At 42.4% G+C, this 19,552-nt stretch overlaps 1 protein-coding gene across 1 annotated transcript in view; it reads left to right on the top strand.

The window, feature by feature from the left end:
- The window catches only part of PTPRT (protein tyrosine phosphatase, receptor type, T), a gene marked incomplete at both ends in the record, with an annotated part of 272,370 nt that overhangs the window by 147,471 nt on the left and 105,347 nt on the right, over positions 1 to 19,552 (top strand). The window contains one exon of the mRNA XM_009078497.1: positions 15,982 to 16,183. Coding sequence (XP_009076745.1) covers positions 15,982 to 16,183 — 202 coding nt within the window. The remainder of the gene's footprint in view (positions 1 to 15,981; positions 16,184 to 19,552) is intronic.

Genomic DNA, 19,552 nt, shown 5'->3' with positions numbered 1-19,552 from the left:
TTGTGGATCCTATAGGAATATGTACATACTCTGCATTTTTGGTTTGTGGAAATCCCTGGGTTACTTCCTTCCCCTGGAATGTTTTTTAGGCAGGTGCAGCCCACTGTACAGCAAATTTAACTATCCTGGCTGGCTTGTTTGTCTTAGTACCTTTAAAATCACCTGCAGAGTGTCAAGTGTCCAGAGGAATAAATACATAAATGCTGTTAGGATTTGGAAAGTGTATTCTGGATGGATGAAGGGGAAGGTGGCATTAGAAGCTTGTCCTGCACTGATCACTGTGACTAAGTGTCCATGGCATACTTGCCTGGGGTTGCAAAAGTCTGGAATCAGAGCCTCAGGTGGGAGTTCTGCCTTTTGCTCCCACTGTCCTGCTGCATTTATCCTGCTGTGCAGGAGATATAGCTCAGGGTTACAGTGGTTGGTTATATGGGAGAGAGTACTACAAGAAATACCTTAAAGAGGGAGAAAATATTTTCTTCTTCATCAGCGAAAATATCCTCTGTTCCTTGTTCTCTGCTCCTCTAATTGTGCTTTCTAATTGAACCCTAATGAAGTACATTTTGAAAAGTGCCTGAGCTTTTCAGGCTGAGTTGTATTCTGTGCTGCGCAGCATGCAAAGCCTAAGTCAACATCTGCAGCAATTAACCTTGTTCACCTCCTCATCATGACAAGTTAAAGACTCTTGGCTTCCTCTGGTTGCTCATCGAGGCTCTGCTGCTCTGCCTCTGCCACACACTCCAGCTCCGTGTCCAGACACTGGCACAGCAGTGGGGTTGGCACCATGGCTTTCCTTGGCACTGGGTGACAGCCTCACAGAGGAGCCAACCTGTTTTCTTCTACTTCTGTCCTCTCCAAACACTTCTGCCGTTGAGGGGAGGAAGGTCGTTGCACCAAGTAGGACAGACCTAGTGCACATTCCTACCCATGCTCATGGAAGCCAGGCAAGACCCTTGCCAAGGTGGATCAGAGGACCAAAGGGCTGAGGTATGGTTTTTATAGAAATTTTGCTCCTTATTTGTAAAGAGAGAGGACCAAAGGGCTGAGGTATGGTTTTTGTAAAAATTTTGCTCCTTATTTGTAAAGAGAAGTGGAGCTAGTCAGACCCATCTGACAGCTCAGTGCTTGATTTTACAGCTCATTAGTGAAAGGGAAGAGGAAGTTGGAACAATAAATTGGACTATTTTAAACTCTGCCTTTTGTGAGACTCTGTGATGCCTTTTATTGCCATCTGATGGAATCCAAAGTATCTTTGGAGCATCACAAGGAATTTGGTGCTTAAAAAGAGGAATGAAGACTGCTCAGAATATTGCTGCTAGCATGGGGAACAAAGAAAAGGAGGTTGAGCCAATCTAATGGATCATCCAATGAACACAATTTATGGTTGACTGTATTTTCTACAGATGAAGCAACATGAAAATCCAATAGACTATTAAAAAAAGGGAACAGAAAAATATTTTTTTTTCACTCCAGTTTGGAGCTCAAGAGCAAATGTAATGAAGTACAGCAAGTATATTATGCCAAGAGTTTTGCAAAACATTTTAAAAGTGCAATAGAAATGTTTTCCTGTGGATTGGAAGTTGATTACGGGACCATAAAACCAGAATTGGTGTTGAGAGGTATCTAAATATCTTAACAGTTCACTTTTCATTCATGAGGTTTCCACACTGTGCCTTCAGAAAACAAAATAATGCAGCTGAAAAAAACCCCTTCCAATGTAAAATGGACCATAATGCACATAATACAGTTATTTTTGTGCTAGGCAGTGTTTGAGTGAATGCCCATGTTTTCTCAAATTGAATAAAAGACAAAAATCAATGTAGCATGGGGAGAAAGGTCTGAAGTTGGCTTTAGTTTGTCCTTGTGTGAACAGAATGGATCAGTCTCTGCTCTGAGTGCTGTGTGAGACCTTGGCTGAGCTGGTGGCTCAGAGTTGCCCATTTTCACGTCTGTCCCACTCTTGACCAGCAGTTGTATTTGAAGACAGATGGATTTCAGTGTTGGTGAAATCCAATTTTTTTTGCATTTGCTCTGCTCAGGTTTCTCATTGGAGACACCCACTTTGTGCAGCAATGAGAGGCTACAGCAGCTTCAGAATATATCCAGGCTCCTGGGAAAGTAACTTGGGGTGGGTGAGTAAGGTAACAGCACTCAGGAGAGCCAGGATGATGGATGGGATGGGAAGAGAAGTATTTGGGCATCATATGATGGCTTGTCTGTTGACTGTCTGTTGGGAATGCAGAGACACAGGGAATAAAAGTGTTTCTGCCTAGACAAAACAGCTAGAAAGAGAACATCACACAAGAAACAGTGTCATGATATATTTTCCCCCCTCCAGTCTGTTTTTTAGCGGACAAGAGGCTCATGGGCACTGGATTTTTAGGCCTTATCCTCTGAAGATCTTGTCTGGCCAGTTCTTTCCAGTGTCCTGTGTCCATGGTGAGCGAGATGCTTCCAGTGATGCTGCAGCACTGGGATGAGTTGAGGAGGAATGTTACTGCAGCTTCTGACTTTCGAACACATTTTCTGTACTTAGGTTACTGCATGTTTTCTCCCTCTACAAAGAGTATTTAGTTGTTCAATGAGACGTAGCTCACTTGGAACTAATGGATAGCTCAGAGACACCTTTGTGTGGGAAGTCATTTAAAAAAAATGAAATGTTTTTTTGGGTAGGAATTTTTAACTTCATACACTATGGATTTTACAGCCTCTGGCTTCTGTGGAAATACAGTTCAGGTGAATAAAGCAGAAAACTTACTGCAGCAAACCTGATTGGAGATGACCTCTTCTACAACAGCAATGGGATTTTATTCATGTAGTACCTCATGTGTCTGCAAAAACTATATCCCAGGTATTTGCTCTAAAGCAATTCTGTCCCGAGGAACAAAGGATGTTGTTTTACCAAGGTGATGGAGGATTTCCACATGTCTTCTGACTTTGGTTTCTCCCCAGGACATTAGAAAATTAGGTCCAGAGTTTATCCAAGAGGAAATGAGCAGCAGTGACTTTATTCAGCAGAAGTTGCAGTCAGTGCACAAATGAAAGGCCTCTGGGTGTAAGCACTGGGGAGTCTTTTAAAGGCTCTGTTATATCAGGCACAAGATCCATCCTTTCTGATGAAATATTTTGATTAGAGTGGAAAGCAGAATCCTAGTGTAAAGCCATGTGCCTTTGTGAGAGGGAGGGAGCAGGAACTTTCCAGCAAGGATGGGAAGAAGGAGGATGTTATGTGGGGATTAGGAATTCATGAGTTTAGGGGAACTGAATGGCTTCTTCTAATGAAAACATAGAATGAATCCTTTCAGTTTCAGGTGATGCAAAATGTCTATAGTCGAGGTGTAGAAGAAAAAGATTCAGAATAGATTTTTGGGCCTGGGGTGATGGGCTGTTTACCCCTCAGGCTCTGCTCCCTCACTGCTCTGAGATGGGGTTTGGGGTGCTCTACTAGTGCCTGTCCTCCCCTTCTCCATTTCCCCAGTCCATCCCCATGGATGGGCCTGGATCCTTCCCCTTTTATCCTGCTGTTGTAGCCAGCAAAGAACTCTGCAAAACCCAACTCCATCACCAGCTGAGCAATATTCATGAGAACTTCAACCTTGTCTACCTTTGCAGAGCTACTCAGGAAAATATGTTCCATCTTGCTATAAATACTAATATGCAAGACAGCACCTTAACCACTACATTCCAAGTGAATATTTTGCATATAAACATTTATTTTCTTCTCTGTTATCTAGCTCAAAGCTGACCATTTTTTTCTGCTAGAACGTTGCAGAAGCAACTTGCCTTTTTTTTGCTGGCTGAAGCAGTTCAGATGGATTTATTTGCTATTACTTAGAGCATTAAACCAAGGTTTTGTACATTGGCTTCAGAAAGAATTTCTTGCCCTCTTATTTATGGCAGGTGTGCATTAGTGGGGGAGCTGGGTTAGCTTCTCTTCTGTTTTGTAAGGTTGAATTAGACTTGCAGCAGTTTGCAAAATCTTTGCAGATGGCCAACCTGTATTTTGGGGAATTATACTAGGCAGGAAGGGGGAAAGTATTCATTTAAAAAATAGAAAAACAGGTATGAAAATTGAGCAGCCTATTTTAATCCTTCACCTACTCCATACAGATGTGGGTTTTTTCCTTCCTGGTGAGAAAAATCCAAATCTGGGACAACTCAGTGGTGTAACTGAAGAGACAACTGTAAAAACTGCAGTCACAGTCATTGTTTTATCACAGAAAACCAAAAAATGGTTGTACTTGGTGTTGTAATGAATTCTGCTTTTCTGCCATGCTATGGCAAACTCATCTTGGTGTCCAAAGAGCATGGTGAGGTACAGATAATCAGATTATTGGCTTATTATCAATGCATAACTACACTTACATGTTGTTCATGAGGGTTTGAGGAGTTTCCAGTTCTGCTCTAAGTCTGAAAATTGAAAGATCCAGGCAAAAAAGAAAGGACCAAGAAATCAACATAAAAAAGTAAAGTTTGATGTAGGAATGCTTGTGTAAAAGAGGGAAGATAGGCCAAGCATTGTGTCAGAACTGAGTTGCAGGTGAGTTCTCGTCCTTAGTGCTCTGCAATTCCTTCATTGAAGAAGAATCTTTTAATTTTTTGTGAGTGTTCCCAGGCTGGTCTTATGACAGGAATGGAGCTCTAGGCTTGATCCGGTGCTTTTGAGATGAGCATGTAGAAATGCACTTAAAGATCCCTTTGGCAGGAAAGAAAGCTCAATGTGTGTTTGAGAGGTTTGCTGGACTCGGAATATCAGCTTAGGTCCTTCCAGCTGGTGTTACTGCACAAAGTGTTCCTGGAACTATGAATCCCTTTCCAGTGTGTATCCAGGTGTGCAGCCAGGCTGCTTAGGTGTCTTAGGAATATCAAGACCTTTGAAGGACTTTTCATGTGGCCTGGCATGGGGTTTGAGCTGTGGTATGACCAATCTGTGCTTCTGTGTTAGTCACCTTCAGTCTGTGGCAGAGTTGATCTAAACCCTGTTGACCTCCCCTGTGAGGTGCTGAGGCACTGGCACAGGTTGCCCAGAGAAGCTGTGGCTGCTCTATCCTTGGAAATGTTCAAGGCCAGGAACTAGCAGGTGGCAATGGTGTCAGGTGCCTTTGGAAACAGTTCCAGGGTGTGAGAAACAGTTTAGACCAAAAAGACTTTTGCATCTTCTAAGAATATCACTTTTTTTGGCCCTCCCTCACATCTCCATCTCTCCCTGATATCACCATATCCACATATGTTCCCTCCCCCATATCTGGGTAGTGAGGCACTGGCACAGGTTGCTCAGAGAAGCTGAACCCTGAAAGTGTTCAAAGACAGGTTGGATGGGGCTTGGAGCAACCTGCTCTAGTGGAAGGTGTCCCTGCCCATGACAGGGATTGGAACAAGATTACCTTTAAGGTTCCTTCCAACCCAAACTATTCTGTGATTCTTTGAACACAATCTCTAACATTGCACTCCTTACAAAAACACATTGAGCAACAGCCAACAGGGTGTTGTAGAGGGATTCTGCCTCTCTCCTGTTCCCTTCAAGAAAACAAGCAGCTCTGATGATATATGTGGAAAAGAAGCGATTCCTTATGTTCCTCATGTCTTATCTTTCACACCCAAGGAAGACTTGTGCGGGAATGTGAAGATGGAGGTGAGCTAGACAAAATATTTGCATGCTTTGATATAAAAACACAGAGCTGAGTCCTCCACCTCCGACACTCTCAGCTTTGAACTTGAAATCAATGTGTAGCCCACATCCTGGGCCCTGCTTGTTTGTGATTTGCACTCTGTTTGATACCAGCCTTGGAACTGGAAGTGGCAAGTGTTACCAGACAGTCATGCTATAAACAGGAGTGTGGAGACTGTGCCAGTCTCCATGTGGCTACAAACCTGGAGTGGAATCTCTATCACAGGAGGAGAATCTCTACAGCTACTTAAAATGATACAAAACAACAATTATGTTTCACCTTTGGAAAGCAAATGAACATATCTTTAATTGTCTGCTGAAACTGTGGCTTGCCAAGTTTAGATGTAGAATTAATGCCAGAAAGTAAAGATTTCTGCAGAAAAAGCAGCATCACCGAAGTTTGGGCTCTTGTCTCATAGATCTGTATCTGCTTTTAGCTGCTGGGTTCAGCTGACAGTAACTTTGTAATTCACTCCCTATGTTGCATCAGCTTCTTAAAGCGTCAGTAGTTGTCTGTGCAATGACATTTTATTGTGGAAAAGTCATTTTGAGAGTGACCCCAAGCAAGAGGCTGTGGAGAAGAAAAGAGCTGGTTTTCATTCTTGAGTGTGTTTCAGGCAGGGGAAGGTGTTGTCTTGTGAGGTTTGAATTCAGCAGTGCTAATTGTCCTTATCCAGATAATGCCCTGGTGCTAGGAGATGGCAGTGAAGAGGAAGGGGCAATCAAACCTTCATCACTTAGCCTGGTGAGCAGGTCAGTGGTGCCTGAAGCGGCAGCAAGTGAGATGTCCAGTAAAACACCTTCACCATGTACACCCTGTGGACATGCTGAATCCTAACTCAAACATTTCCAGGAGATACCATCAGCTACAATTTGTTTTCTTCTATCATAAAAACCTAGTCTAGTGGAAGGTGTCCTTGTCCAGGGCAGAGGGTTGGAATGAGGTGATGTTTAAGGTCCTTTCCAACCCAAACCACTCTGTGATTCTATGATAAAAGTAATTTTCATGGCTAACTCACACTGCACATGACATCTTAACACCTGGCTTGGGGAGCACTGCTTCCCTGAGGCAGTGACTGGGGAAATGAATGGGTATGTTTGGATAACTTTGAGTTCAAGGATATTTCTGTCAGACTTGAATGCATCGGTTGATTTGTGTTTATTTTTGGGATACAGAGGAAAAATGAAGTTTTCCTGTAGGCTTTATTAGAGCATGGAGTGGAATATGTAAAGCAAGATTTAAAACTAAATAGCCTATTGTTTCCTGAGGTGTTTTCAATCATGAAGCCTTGCAGTTGGTTTCCCCTCCCCTCCATCTGCAGAGCTGAAGCCTGTGAAACACATCCAGTGCTCTCTGCTGATACCTGACTCCCTTATCTCTGCACTCTTATGAATTGCATAATGTTTTCCAACCCTGGAAAATCACGCTTTGCTTCTGACAAAATTCTTTCTCATCTGTTTGTCAAGTTTTGTGCCAAGTCTGTTATGAATTTGAAGCAAGTGGTGTAGAAAGCACCAAAGGGATGGATAGTTTCTGTTTGCTGCAGGTGCTGGGCAGACAGGACCACAGCCTGGCACTCAAAGAGATGCTCAGCTCTGCAGTTGGGTGTGAGTGCACTGGTGCTGGGCTCTGGGCAGCTGAATACTGAGCTTTTCTAAAGCTACACTAAGGAGGATTTAAACACCACTAAGTCAGGCTTGTACACAGCTGAGTCTGCCTGGTTGTCATCTGGTTAAATAGAAGTGACTCTGATTCCAGAGAGGATTATGCAGTTAGGAAGTAGCAATGTCTCCCTAGTGAAGGGGTTTTCAAAATGAGAATCATAGAATCACAGAGTGGTTTGGGTTGGAAGGGATCTTCCATGGGCAGGGACACCTTCTACTAGACCAGGTTGCTCCAAGCCCCTTCCAACCTGACTTTGAACACTTCCAAGGACCAGGTTTTAATGATGAAAGAAAACACTCTATGAACAGTCTGTGCCAGTGCCTCACCACCATGAATGAATTTTTTCATGGTATCTAATCTAAGTCATTCCCCCTTGTCCTATCCCATGCCCTTATGAAAAGGCCCTTTCCAAAAAGCTGCACTTTAAAAAAGAAAGGAATTAAAGCTGGGACTGGTCTGTGGTTTTCATTTTCTGGAATCCAGCAGCTTTGTTGTGTTATTTCAGTGGGTTTGCAACCAGCCTGTCCTGGCAGCTGGCAGTGGGGCTGGTAGGGATGCAGTGGCAGAACACAGACCCATGGGGCAAAGGAGGCTGAGCCCAACCCTGGTGTGGGGTGTGACTCCAGCTGATGGGCTGTTCTGGTCTGACAGGCAGGCTGCTTCCTCCTCTTCTGCTCCCTCCTCTCCTGCTTCCTCCTCTCCTGCTTCCTTCTCTCCTGCTCCCTCCTCTCCTGCATCCTCTTCTCCTGCTCCCTCCTCTCCTGCTTGCTGAGCAGTGCTGGAGGAGTTGACAGCTGTGACAGCCACCAGGGATCCTTATTCCCAGCGTGGCCAGCCTCTCCGTGCCCCTGTGCATGATAGGACAAGAACCAATGGATAAAAAAGGTCTTGGTTTCAGGTCTTGCCTCAGAAGACAGGAGTGAGTTCAAAAAGCAGCAAGAAGTCAGGAAAAGATGCCTTTTCTTCTGGCTCAGTAAAAGCAGACACATTAGTCAGGGTGTCCTGGCAGACTCTGCTCCTGATCTTGGCACAGCCACGAAAATAGTGTCTGTGTCATGTTCCTTGTTTTGGCTCTTTTCTTGTCCATAGCAAGAGATTGTTTCAGTCTTGAGGCATTACTAAGTGGAAAAAAGGGGAAAAGATAGATAGATAGATAGATAGATAGACAGACAAACAGATAGATAGATAGATAGATAGATAGGTATTGCAGGTACCTGTCAGCTCCAAGGCATCTCCAGACGTTAGGGGCTGCATGAGGGATGTGGAGAGGCAGAATGGGCTGTTTTATAAAGACAGGGACATAAACTGTCAGTGGGAATCTTGGGGAATAATGTAATGGATTTATAGGTTTCAAATGCCTTCCCCAAACTGCTATGCAGGCTGTCACTAAAATGGAAAATAGATATAAGGTTGTATAATTTATCCACCAAGTAGTGTGTGATTTAACAGCAGTACTTACCATTTGCATTGAAACAGGCTGCAATTGCTGAAATCAGAGGGGAAGCTTAAAGTCCTAATGTTTGATGGTGAATGTGGTTGTAGAGAACAAAATTCTGCTGCCTGTGGCTGATTAATTCTATATGACAAAAGATATAAGATAAAGTGGTCTGAATACTGGGATCAATTGCTGTGGGAAGAAACATATGAGCATATTTTTTCTTTTTGTCTTGACTGGCAAGCTCTCAATCCTGAGACATTAGAGTTTTCTGCCCTCAGTTTTAAGGTTATGAACACATGAAATCCTGACAACTCTGTTATTCTTCAGGGTGAAAGCTTACTCGAATGTATCAAATGTATGGGAAGGCTAAATGGATATATCAGCCATGATTTGAGCAGAATGTCTTGTTAATTTATTTATTTAAGAGGATTAAAGAGAAGCTGAACAGCCATCCAGGGTTCCCAAAGGATTTTAGTAGTGCAGGGCAAGAAGGACAATGAAGTGATGAGATCTTCATTGCAATTGGTTCTTGTATTAAGCTTAGGGACTTGTGATTGTGCCTAATATGTTCTTCCAAAAGAACTTCTAAACCCAAAGAGTAATGTGTCACGTCACTTGATGGTCTGTTTCACTGTTTAATTGCCACAGTTTTAGCACTATGTACCCTCTTTTCTGTAGGGATTTCATTTTAACCTTCAATTTTCAACTACTCACTGATAATGTTATTTTAAAAAGAACAGGACAAAGCTCCCTCTTCCTCCTTGGTGCAAAGACAGAGTAAAATTCACTAGGTTTGAATTATTATCTGTATTTTCTAAGCATGGTGTAGGGGTACAGCAAGCACCTGGGCACTGGGCACAGAGTAGCTGCTGAAGTGGAGGTTGAACCACTGAATGTTAATTCAATTTCTTGACCAGAATGGGAAATCCTTGCAGAGTTTTGTGCTCTGGTCTGTGGCTGATGCTCAGGCTGAACGGACAAGCTACAACTGGTCACAGAATCATCACAGAATCATAGAATTTAGGGGTTGGAATGTACATTACAGATCATCTAGTCCCAGCCCTCCCTGCCCTGGGCAGGGACACCTCCTCACTAGATCAGGTTGCTCAAAACTTCATCCAGCCTGGCCTTGAACACTGCCAGGGTTGGGGCAGCCACAGCCTCCCTGGGCAACTTGTTCCAATGCCTCACCATCCTTACAGTAAAAACCTTTTTTCTAACATCTAGCCTAAACTTTCCCTCCTTCAATTTGAACCCATTCCCTCTTGTCCTGTCACTGCAGTTCCTAACACAGAGTCCCTCTCCAGCTCCTTGTAGCCCCTTCAGATACTAAGAAGTTGCTCTGAGGTCTCCACACAACCTTCTCTTCTCCAGGCTGAACAGCCCCAACTCCCTCAGCCTGTCCTCATAGGGGAGATGCTCCAGTCCTCTGATCAACTTCGTGGCCTCCTCTGGACTTGCTCCAACAGTTCCATGTCCTCCTTATGTTGAGGACACCAGAACTGCACACAGTATTCCAAGTGGGGTCTCACAAGAGCAGAGTAGAGGGGAAGAATCACCTCTTTTGACCTGCTAAAAGTAGATGAAGTAGAGTACATTATATATAGGTATAATATATTCTTATATGCATAATAATATCTTCCAGTATCACACCTTTTGCTTGTGTGAACACACAGTTGCCTGTACACCTCTAGCCTTTGGGAAAATCCCAGTAGGTTAAGGATGGGTTATTTTTGTTCTTTTATTAATTACATGTTTTCTTCAGAAGAAAGATCTGCAGTGCAAAATAACCTTGTGCTTCCTAGTTCAGTTAATACCTCTGCTATGGTCTCTCCCTTCCCCATGAAAGTTTTATAAGTCCTTGTAACAGAAGTTTTGCAGTCACAAACGGCGACAGTTAGCAAAGCATTCACATCTCCCTAGAAAATTGTGTCATATTGGGCCCTGTGAAGGAGAGAAGAGCTGTGCTTACACTCTTAATATTACATCTGCATCTTTGTGGTTGTTAGCACAGCTCAGTGATTGCAAGGAGTTAATATTCTGAGCTTTAAAATGGGTGAAAAACAGAAGGAAAGATGGAATAAAAAGGGGTGCCTCTGGTTAATAGGACAAGGAGTAAAATACCAACCAGCAGTGAACTCACTAACCATCCCATTTCTTACAGTGATCTGTTCTTATTTTATTCCCCTCTGTCTATTGCAGCAATTATGTGTCACTAAACACCTGGAAATTAAACATATTGTGCATTTTTTGGTACTTTACAGTAAACTTAAACTTGTACTGTTGATGTGTTTCACATTTTACAAAGAATTTGGACTCATGTAACCAAATTTTGCACAGGTGCACAGGGGTTTGAATCGTCTGTGCTCACTGTTCTGTCCCTGTGTGCTGGTGGGAATGTGGCTGCTCTTTATCCTTCTAAGTTCCTTCACCCTCTGACTTTTTGATTTTTTTTTTTCAGATTTACTGCTTTTGTTGCTTCAGTTGGAGAAGCATTTCATTAACTCAGTGAAGGAGGTTCCTGGGAAGATTTAGGATTTATTAACATCTATTTCTTTGCCTGTTTAAGCAGTGTTGGCCACTAAAACCTTTCCTTGGGACCATCAAGCTCCCTTGGAGCTGATATGTAAACTCTCCATTCCATATGCAAACTCTGGACCAGTCTGCAGAGAAAAGACAACTTTCCACTTACAACAGCTCCTGGTGTGCAGGAGATAACAGGAAGGTGGTTAAAAAACATAGAGTTTCAGTCTTGTGAGAAATTTCTTCATCTTTATATTTGCATTTAGTTTGCATTAGAATACAAACAAATATTTTCAATATTTTCAATCAGTGTGAAATTCTTAACTACGTTTTTGAATATTTTCCTGTTTGTTTGCTTGTCTAGGTTTTTAAATGTTTGGATTAATAATATTGTGGTGGGTTTTTTTTTTTTCAGAATACTGAAATATTAGATGACACAGCTTGTCTTTAAAATAGATTCTTTTAAAATAATTTAGAGCAGCTGCTTTCTAGCGATTGAGTCATCTCATTTTCGAGATTAGAATCTCTTGTTTGTTTTGTAATGAAATGCTTTGACACTTGGAACAAGAAATTAAGATAAATACTCAGCATACGAACCACAAGAGCAGGTGTTTTTTCCAGCATCCTTCTTATTCCAGGAAAGTGCCATATTTCTTCTCCAGACATGTTTTTTTCTGCTTTTATAAATGACTTCAGAGCTGGAAATTTCCATGGTTTCTTTTGGAAAGTTTTTCATTTCGCTCCCTGAAATTTCTCTTGCTCCAGGAAGTTTAGTTGAAATCAGTTAAGAGTGGCAACTTCTTAGTGTCTTCCTTTCACCTGCCTATAACTTGGTGCAGGATGCATTTATACATGAAAAGAAACATATAAGGAATATATTGCAGCATCTTTATTTCTATAGGAGAAATCTGACCCAGGGATATGGATACAGACAAATCCATACAGTGCACAACTTCTCAGATGTTCCAGTGGGGAAAATACCAATGCCTTCAGCAACTGGAGCTGATGGAGCTGTGAGGAGTGAGTGGTGCAGAGCTGGAGCCTGTGGCTGGAGCAGCATGGATGTGTGCCAGGTCAGGAGGGAGCAGTCAGCCTGAGCTCCAGGAGATGCTGCTGGCAAGGGCAGATGTGCTGTGCCAGCAGCTGAAGTGGCAGCTGCTGTAGCCATGCTAGGAGGTCCATAGAGGAATAGACTGAGACAGAGCTCTCAGATGTTAATCCACACTCAGGGTAGCACTAATATCTAAGAACCAGCAGGTATCTCGCTTGGAAGAGAAAAATGTCATGGTTTTTTTGGGTTTTTTTTCTGAGCTGGATGAGAGAGTTTACCTCTTTTTCCAAACAGAGGGCTCTGTTTTCAGGGCTGCTTCACCTGGGGTTTTGCTGCTTAACCATCAACACTAAGCAATTACAGAAATCCATAGAGTCCCTCAACCACAAAAATGTTTGTGTAGAGGAGTGTAATAGCCCTTGTTTTATAAAAGGCAGCCTGGAGACTCCAGGGACATCAGCTCACTGTGGTTGTGACCAGAGTTGTCATAGAGTGAGCACAGCCCATGGGCTCTCCTGGCAATGTCTATATGTACTTCTCTCCACATTCAGTCAGTCAGAGCTTGTGGGAAGCAGAGAAGAGCTTGAGACTGACTGTGGTGAGAGCAAGAACTGGTCACTGGTTGTATCTGACAGCACCATTGGTTTACCTGCCCTTCAGTATTTCTGCTCATGTACTGAGTGAAACTGCACCACATGTACTGCTGTGTTCCAATCCTCTGTGTTGCATCCAGGTACTGTTCATGTATTAAAGTCGAATGTTATGATCTGGAGACAAGGATGGATTTCTCTGAATGTCATCATAGAATCATAGAATCAACCAGGTTGGAAGAGACCTCAAAGATCATTGAGTCCAACCCTACTCTAGACCATGGCACTAAGTGCCACATCCAGTCTCCTCTTGAAAACCTCCAGGGATGGTGAATCCACCACTTCCCTGGGCAGCACATTCCAATGTCTGATCACTTTCTCTGTAAAAAATCTCTTCCTAATATCCAGCCTAACCCTCCCCTGGCAGAGCTTGAGTCTGTGCCCTCTTGTCCTGCTGCTGGTTGCCTGGGAGAAGAGACCAACCCCCACCTGACTCCAACCTCCTGTCAGGGAGTTGTAGAGGGTGATGGTTTAACAAGGTTCATATTTGTTAGAAAGAGGTTCTACTGCAGAAACAATAATCTCACATTTGGCTATGCCATGAATCTCTCTTTACTGTAGTTTATATATCCTAAAAATAGTTCTGGGAAATACTGAAGTCTGATTTGAGGGAGTAGTTGCTCTGAAAATGGACCCACACTGCAATATCAAATTGTGGACATTCTCTCCAGTGCAGTTTTCTCCTTCTCCACTTCTTGGGAGTTGCCCCAGGTTTTTCCAAGGTCACTTGTACTCATTCTCTGCTATAGTCAACAGCAAAAAATAGAAGAGATGTGTTGGTTTGTTTGTTTTTTTAAAATCAGTGAGTTGGGTTTTGTTTGTTTGTTTGTTTTGTTCTTGAAAGCTTTTCTATCTCTTTATGCCTTAAGGGAATAGCTGTGGGTTTTTTTAATAAGGAAAAATAACTTTCTGTAGTGAATTTTAGAACTGCCAAAGGTAGCTGAATACTTTTATTTATATGGAGATAAAGGACAAATGCATCTTTCACTTGTATTTATAACCTATTGTATTATGTGCTTGAAAATAAATACCACTGACTTCTCATAGGGCACTGCCTGACCTGAGCATCCTGTGAATGTGCTTTTCAGTGCCTCAGCAGTAGGATATTCCCTTTCTTTTTCCCAAATTCCTATTTTGCTGATTCCTCTTTGTGGTTTTATAGAATTGCTATTTCTCTTACACTTGATGTGCCAATAGAGCATAGAGATTGCAGTGGTTCCTTCCTACATATCATTAACTTAAATTAATGTTTCTCTCTGGATTTGGCTATGACATAGACAAGGTTATGTCTCTTAATTTAAGGTCTTTCATGCTCACCCTAACTCCAGTGCTGATTTTACACAGATTTTCTTGCCTTGAAGTACTTTGATACAACAAGAACTGTCAAAATACAGTCCTGTGCTATGCTGCATTCCATCATTCCTGCCTTACCAAAGGAAAAGGAATTGGGTGAAAAGATTTCTCCTCCTGCATTGAATTCTTTTGTTTTAAGGCCCATTATGCTAAGATCTCTCTCAGGTTTCTGACAAGTAATAAATATTTAAAACCACATTGTAATTCCTGGAAAAAATTAGTTGGTTTTCAATGAAATCACCTTCCAGCTGTCTAATTCTAATTCCTTTAAGAGTTCTGCTTTTGTTAGTTCTTGTTGCTGGTGTAATTCCTGTCCTTCCTCTGGTGCATTGCCTCGTCTTGGGTGTCAGCTCTGCCTAAATTGTGCTTCTCTGTCCAAATAATGGGACTCATATGTTCTCACCCTTCTCTGGTGTCAGTAACATCAGTCTCGGTCTCTTATTTATCCTGTTATTATTAAAGTCTCCTTTTTTAAACCTTGCATATTTATTTTTCCTCAAACAGCAACGATTTCCTCCTGTCATAAAGCAAGAGGCTTCAACATTTTCAAAGGCTCTTTCAGCAAAGCTTGGAATTAGATTCTTGTGGAGACCTTAATAAAAAATTGAAGACTTCATGTATTAACATACATTGATTTATTCATAGTGTTTCATTACAAATAAGTGAGGATCCCATAATATCAGGAAAGGTTAGGAGAGCAGCAGAGCACGGTGTATTATATTGACAGCTCTGTGGAAATTGAGCTGCCTTTGGATTGAATTTGGAACACAGGCAAGGAATTGGCTGGTAAATAAGTCATGAGTTTTACTTGTGTCTATAGCAGGAGGGTTGCCATGGGTAAGCCTGAAGGAGCTGGAGCAGGATTTCAAAGGTCTGCCTTCAGCATGGATCCCCTCAAGGTTTGCTGGCACCAGCTGCAGGTGTGTTCATGATGCCTCTCCACATCTGGAACCCTCCTGGCTTATTCTCTCAGGTGGAAACCACATGTAAATCTGCACTCTGAGGCTCTGAATGAGAGGAAGAAAAGGATATCAGAAGCTGGCTGACAAAGAGAAGGGTTTTGTCTAAAGACTTGATGATATTTAGTTCATTTAAACATACTATTTCATTCCAGTGTATTTTCTTTAGCACAGGAAAAGACTTCCAAGGCCTTTGTTGTCAGGAAAAGGCTCCCATTGTTTTCAGCTGCCTTATGAGAAGATGATTTGCCAGAAGAAAAAAAGAGCAAACAACTTGAGAGAAAATGTGCCCATGTTTGCACTATGAGTTTTCATATGCTGTGGGGGATTGTAAGGGCAATTCTCATGAAAATTCTTCCCGTTGTGCTGTGTGCTCTGGTTGGACTAGAGAACTTCTGAGGTTTGGAGCAAAAAGCAATTCTTTGCATCTCTTGTTGTAAATCAGCACAGGCTGATTGAGGGTTTAGTGGAGAGAAGAAATTCTGTTTTCCCTAAGTAAAGCCTTGGAAAAATTGTCATGTTTGTTTAACAGCATCCAAACACAGGAGTGTTCAGTGGAGATACTGAAATGATACCTGTCCTTGTGTTTTCAATGTCTCCAAACAGGGCAGCAGATTGAGGCCAGGTGCAGAAAGCCCCTCCTCACCTCCCTCTCCTTGTTCTTCCTTTGCAGATTACATACAAGGCTGTTGGGTCTCTGGATCCCACTGCTGACCTGTCCAGCCAAAGAGGGAAAGTCTTCAAGCTAAGGAATGAAACACATCACCTCTTTGTAGGATTATACCCAGGGACAACCTATTCATTCACCATCAAAGCCAGCACAGTCAAGGGCTTTGGGCCACCCATCACAACTCGGATTGCAACTAAGATTTCAGGTACTGCTTCAGAGAATAAGAAAAAAGAACTTTCTAGGCCTTTGTTCTTTAGCCCCAAAGCTGCTGCATAAAACAATAAAAAAATATTCAGCTTAATGTGTCTCCAAGTTTCCTGGGGCAGAGTTTTAAATCAGCCACAAACCTGTGTGTGTTTTGGTTACAAATGCAGTGGTTGATTTGTGGCTATTTTCAATATCCATGAATATCTGTGGAGCATTTTAAATGAGAATCATCATTAGCTCTACAAATGAACTACCCCTATAATAATTGCTGTTAGTATTATCTGCCTGGCTGGGGAAGCTCCTTCAGTAATGTGGTTTTTATTTTCAGAATGCACCAAAATGGATGTAATGAAGTAATGGAATTAATAGTGCAAAGAGACTAAAAATAGAGGAGGAAAGCTGTTTTTATTTGGAGTTTTATGAATAAGAGCAGAGGGAGGGCTTGAGGTAGGCAGACAAGAAGATGCAAGACACTAAAATAAGGAGGCATTGCAAAGAGAAGGTGTAAAAAAAAAACCACATGAAACTTGGACTAGCTATTAAAAAACATGGATAAAGGGATGGTAGAGGTGAGATTGGGCAGATAGGTATATTACTATGTTAACATCTAATTGATAGCATCAAATAGGTTCTCTAACAGAGTTTAAAACTGTAGTTTTTTTGGACTACCTTAACTGATTTTTTAGTAAAGCCAAAAGAAATGTTTGGGATTTTCAGCATACTTGTAATACTTGAAATTATAGCTGGTGCCATAGAAAAGGGTGCACACCAGTCTATATTTTTCACTGCCCTATTTCAAAATTGGTTAGTCAAAGCAAGTTGTGAGCACCAACCGAGTGACAGTGTAAATTTTAAGGAAGGGAAATGCATCCCTTCCCTCTGCTAACATCAGCAGGGTTTGAACCCTGAACATTTAGTCCAGAAGCCCTAAAACTCGAGAATTAAAGCCATTAAAGTGCCTTAAGAGCCTCGTGGACTGTTTGGGTTTCTGCAGTCCTGCTGTGAAGGGACAGCACAGTGTGCACTATATTCCCTTGGGACCAGAGAAATAAAAGAGCACAGGAATGGTAGTGCTTTTCCCTCTAATTCTCTTTCATTGCATTTTATTATTCTGTGAGTGCTCAAATCATGTTAGAAGTCTGCATGAGTACTAACTGTGTGCACACTGAGCTTGCTTTGTCTTTTCTGCCCCCATCTTCCAAACACCTGGTTTGCAATAGAAGGGCACAGACTCCATGCAAGCACCAGGGTAGTCTCTGACATTAGATTATCTCATTGCATGGACATGTTTTTGACATTTGCATTTTCTAAGTAATTTAGAAATGACTGTTAAACTTACTCTAAGAGGCAATCTCAAGGTTATAGGGAAGAAGAAGGATTTTTACACTGACTGGAATGTCCTTGTAAGGCTCTATGGGTTTCAAAATTAAAAGACATCTGTGCACTAGAGATGTGTGGGTATGCTTATATGGGTGGGTACATTTTCTTGTCTTAATCACAATTAAATCACAGAATCCCTAAGGACTGGGATCCTGCAAAACAGGCATTCAGTTGATGAGCAGGACTTGCTGTTTTAGAGACATTTCTGCCACTTGTAGTTTTATTGAGGTGCTACACAACTGGTGTGTGTTTAGTGCACAAGAAAACTACTCGATCCTATTTCAAAAGTGTCTTGTGACTAATCCAGACCAGGATCACAGAATTATACTCAATACCCTTAGCAAGGCCTGCCAAGACCTGTTTCTTACATTTGCTTCTTAATTGTATGGTGTCTGACAGGAAGATTGGAAGTTGTCTGGGGCAGGCAGAATGTTGTACACAGATGTCTAAACAGGTCTCATGCACAGGCGAAAGAGACTAACACATGAAAAAATTCAGTGGCATCACTGCAATGCTGCAGTTAGGCTGGAAGCTGCTGCTTCACAGGAGGATGGTGGAACCTGCAAAGGCACAGCCCAGTCTGGTTCTGCTGCCCAAACTGGCCTTGCCACTTCTTTGCAGTACGAAGTTGTGCTGTAGCACAGTCCCCTCTGGCCAGAGCAGGTGCTGAGCAAATCTTGCTGTGGCATCATGGCCAGCAGAGAGAGGAGAGGGATTTTCTCCTTCTACTCTTCTCTCATGAGATCTCACCTGGAGCACTGTGTCCAGCTCTGGGGTCCTCAGCACAGGAAAGACATGGACCTGTTGGAGTGAGTCCAGAGTTGGCCATGAAGATGCTCTGAGGTCTGGAGCACCTCTGCTACAGAGAAAGACTTGACAGAGTTTGGGTTGTTCAACCTGAAGAAGAGAAGGCTCTGGGGAGACCTTATTGTGGCCTTCCAGTAGTTAAAGGAGCTGCAAGAGAGCTGGAGAAACACTTTTGACAAGGACCTGGCATGACAGGACAAGGGGGAATGGCTTTAAACTGTCAATGGGCAGGTTTAGATTAGCTATTAGGAAGAAATGCTTCCCTGTGAGGGTGGTGAGACACTGGCACAGGTTGTCCAGAGAAGCTGTGGCTGCTCCATACCTGGAAGTGTTCCAGGACAGGTTGGATGGGGCTTGGAGCAACCTGGGCTGGTGGAAGGTGTCCCTGCCCATGGTAAAGGGTTGAAAGCAGATGATCTTTAAGGTCCCTTCCAACCCAAACCATTCTGTGATCTCCAGTATCTATGGTGATCTCTGGTATAGAAGACTTGGTGTCATCTATCTTTAAATGTCTCACTGCTTCCCCTTGATGCAGAACCCTTTATTTCAGAAAAATCCTTCTGAAGGGGTTGGCACTCATTCTGAACTCATTCCCAGCTTATTGACAGGGAAGTCAGTAGCTGAGCTGATAATGGCAACCTCCATTCTTGACAGTCTTCAGGCATTTAGATAAAAATCCTGATTGTAAACAGGATTAGAGTGGAAATCACTACGAGAGGATTAAATATGGGATCTCCCACAATGCAGCTTGCCCTTGTGAGTTACAGATGAACTACTTGTGTGAATTCTTCTGTTTTCTTTATACTTTAAAGATAATTCAACCAAACTTGCACCTTTGGCATAAATTGTTGCTGATCTGACCTCATGATCTCTTCAGCTCTTCAGCAGTAAACATGTCCCAAAGATATGTCTGCTATAAGGGAAGGAAGAAGTAATCTAATAAGTAAAGAATGCTTCCTAAGGAAATCTCTCCTACTTTTGTGAAGTGATCCTAAGAGGAAATAACAAAGCAGAAGTAGAAACTAGAGTTTGGCTGAGTGAATATTCAGTGGGTTTCTCTATTGCTTTGGGGAACACCTCAGTGAAGCAGTGGTGATGTCCTGGGTTTGGGTGCAAAAAATAACCTGGCTAGTTTGTGCTTCTCTCTTTTCATCTTTTGTGCTTCATAACACCCCCTCCA

The sequence above is a fragment of the Acanthisitta chloris genome, unplaced genomic scaffold (assembly GCF_000695815.1).
Source record: "Acanthisitta chloris isolate BGI_N310 unplaced genomic scaffold, ASM69581v1 scaffold11377, whole genome shotgun sequence".
Taxonomy (NCBI): domain Eukaryota; kingdom Metazoa; phylum Chordata; class Aves; order Passeriformes; family Acanthisittidae; genus Acanthisitta; species Acanthisitta chloris.
The sequence above is the reverse complement of the archived record's forward strand: the minus strand, read 5'-3'. Positions and strand labels throughout refer to the sequence as shown.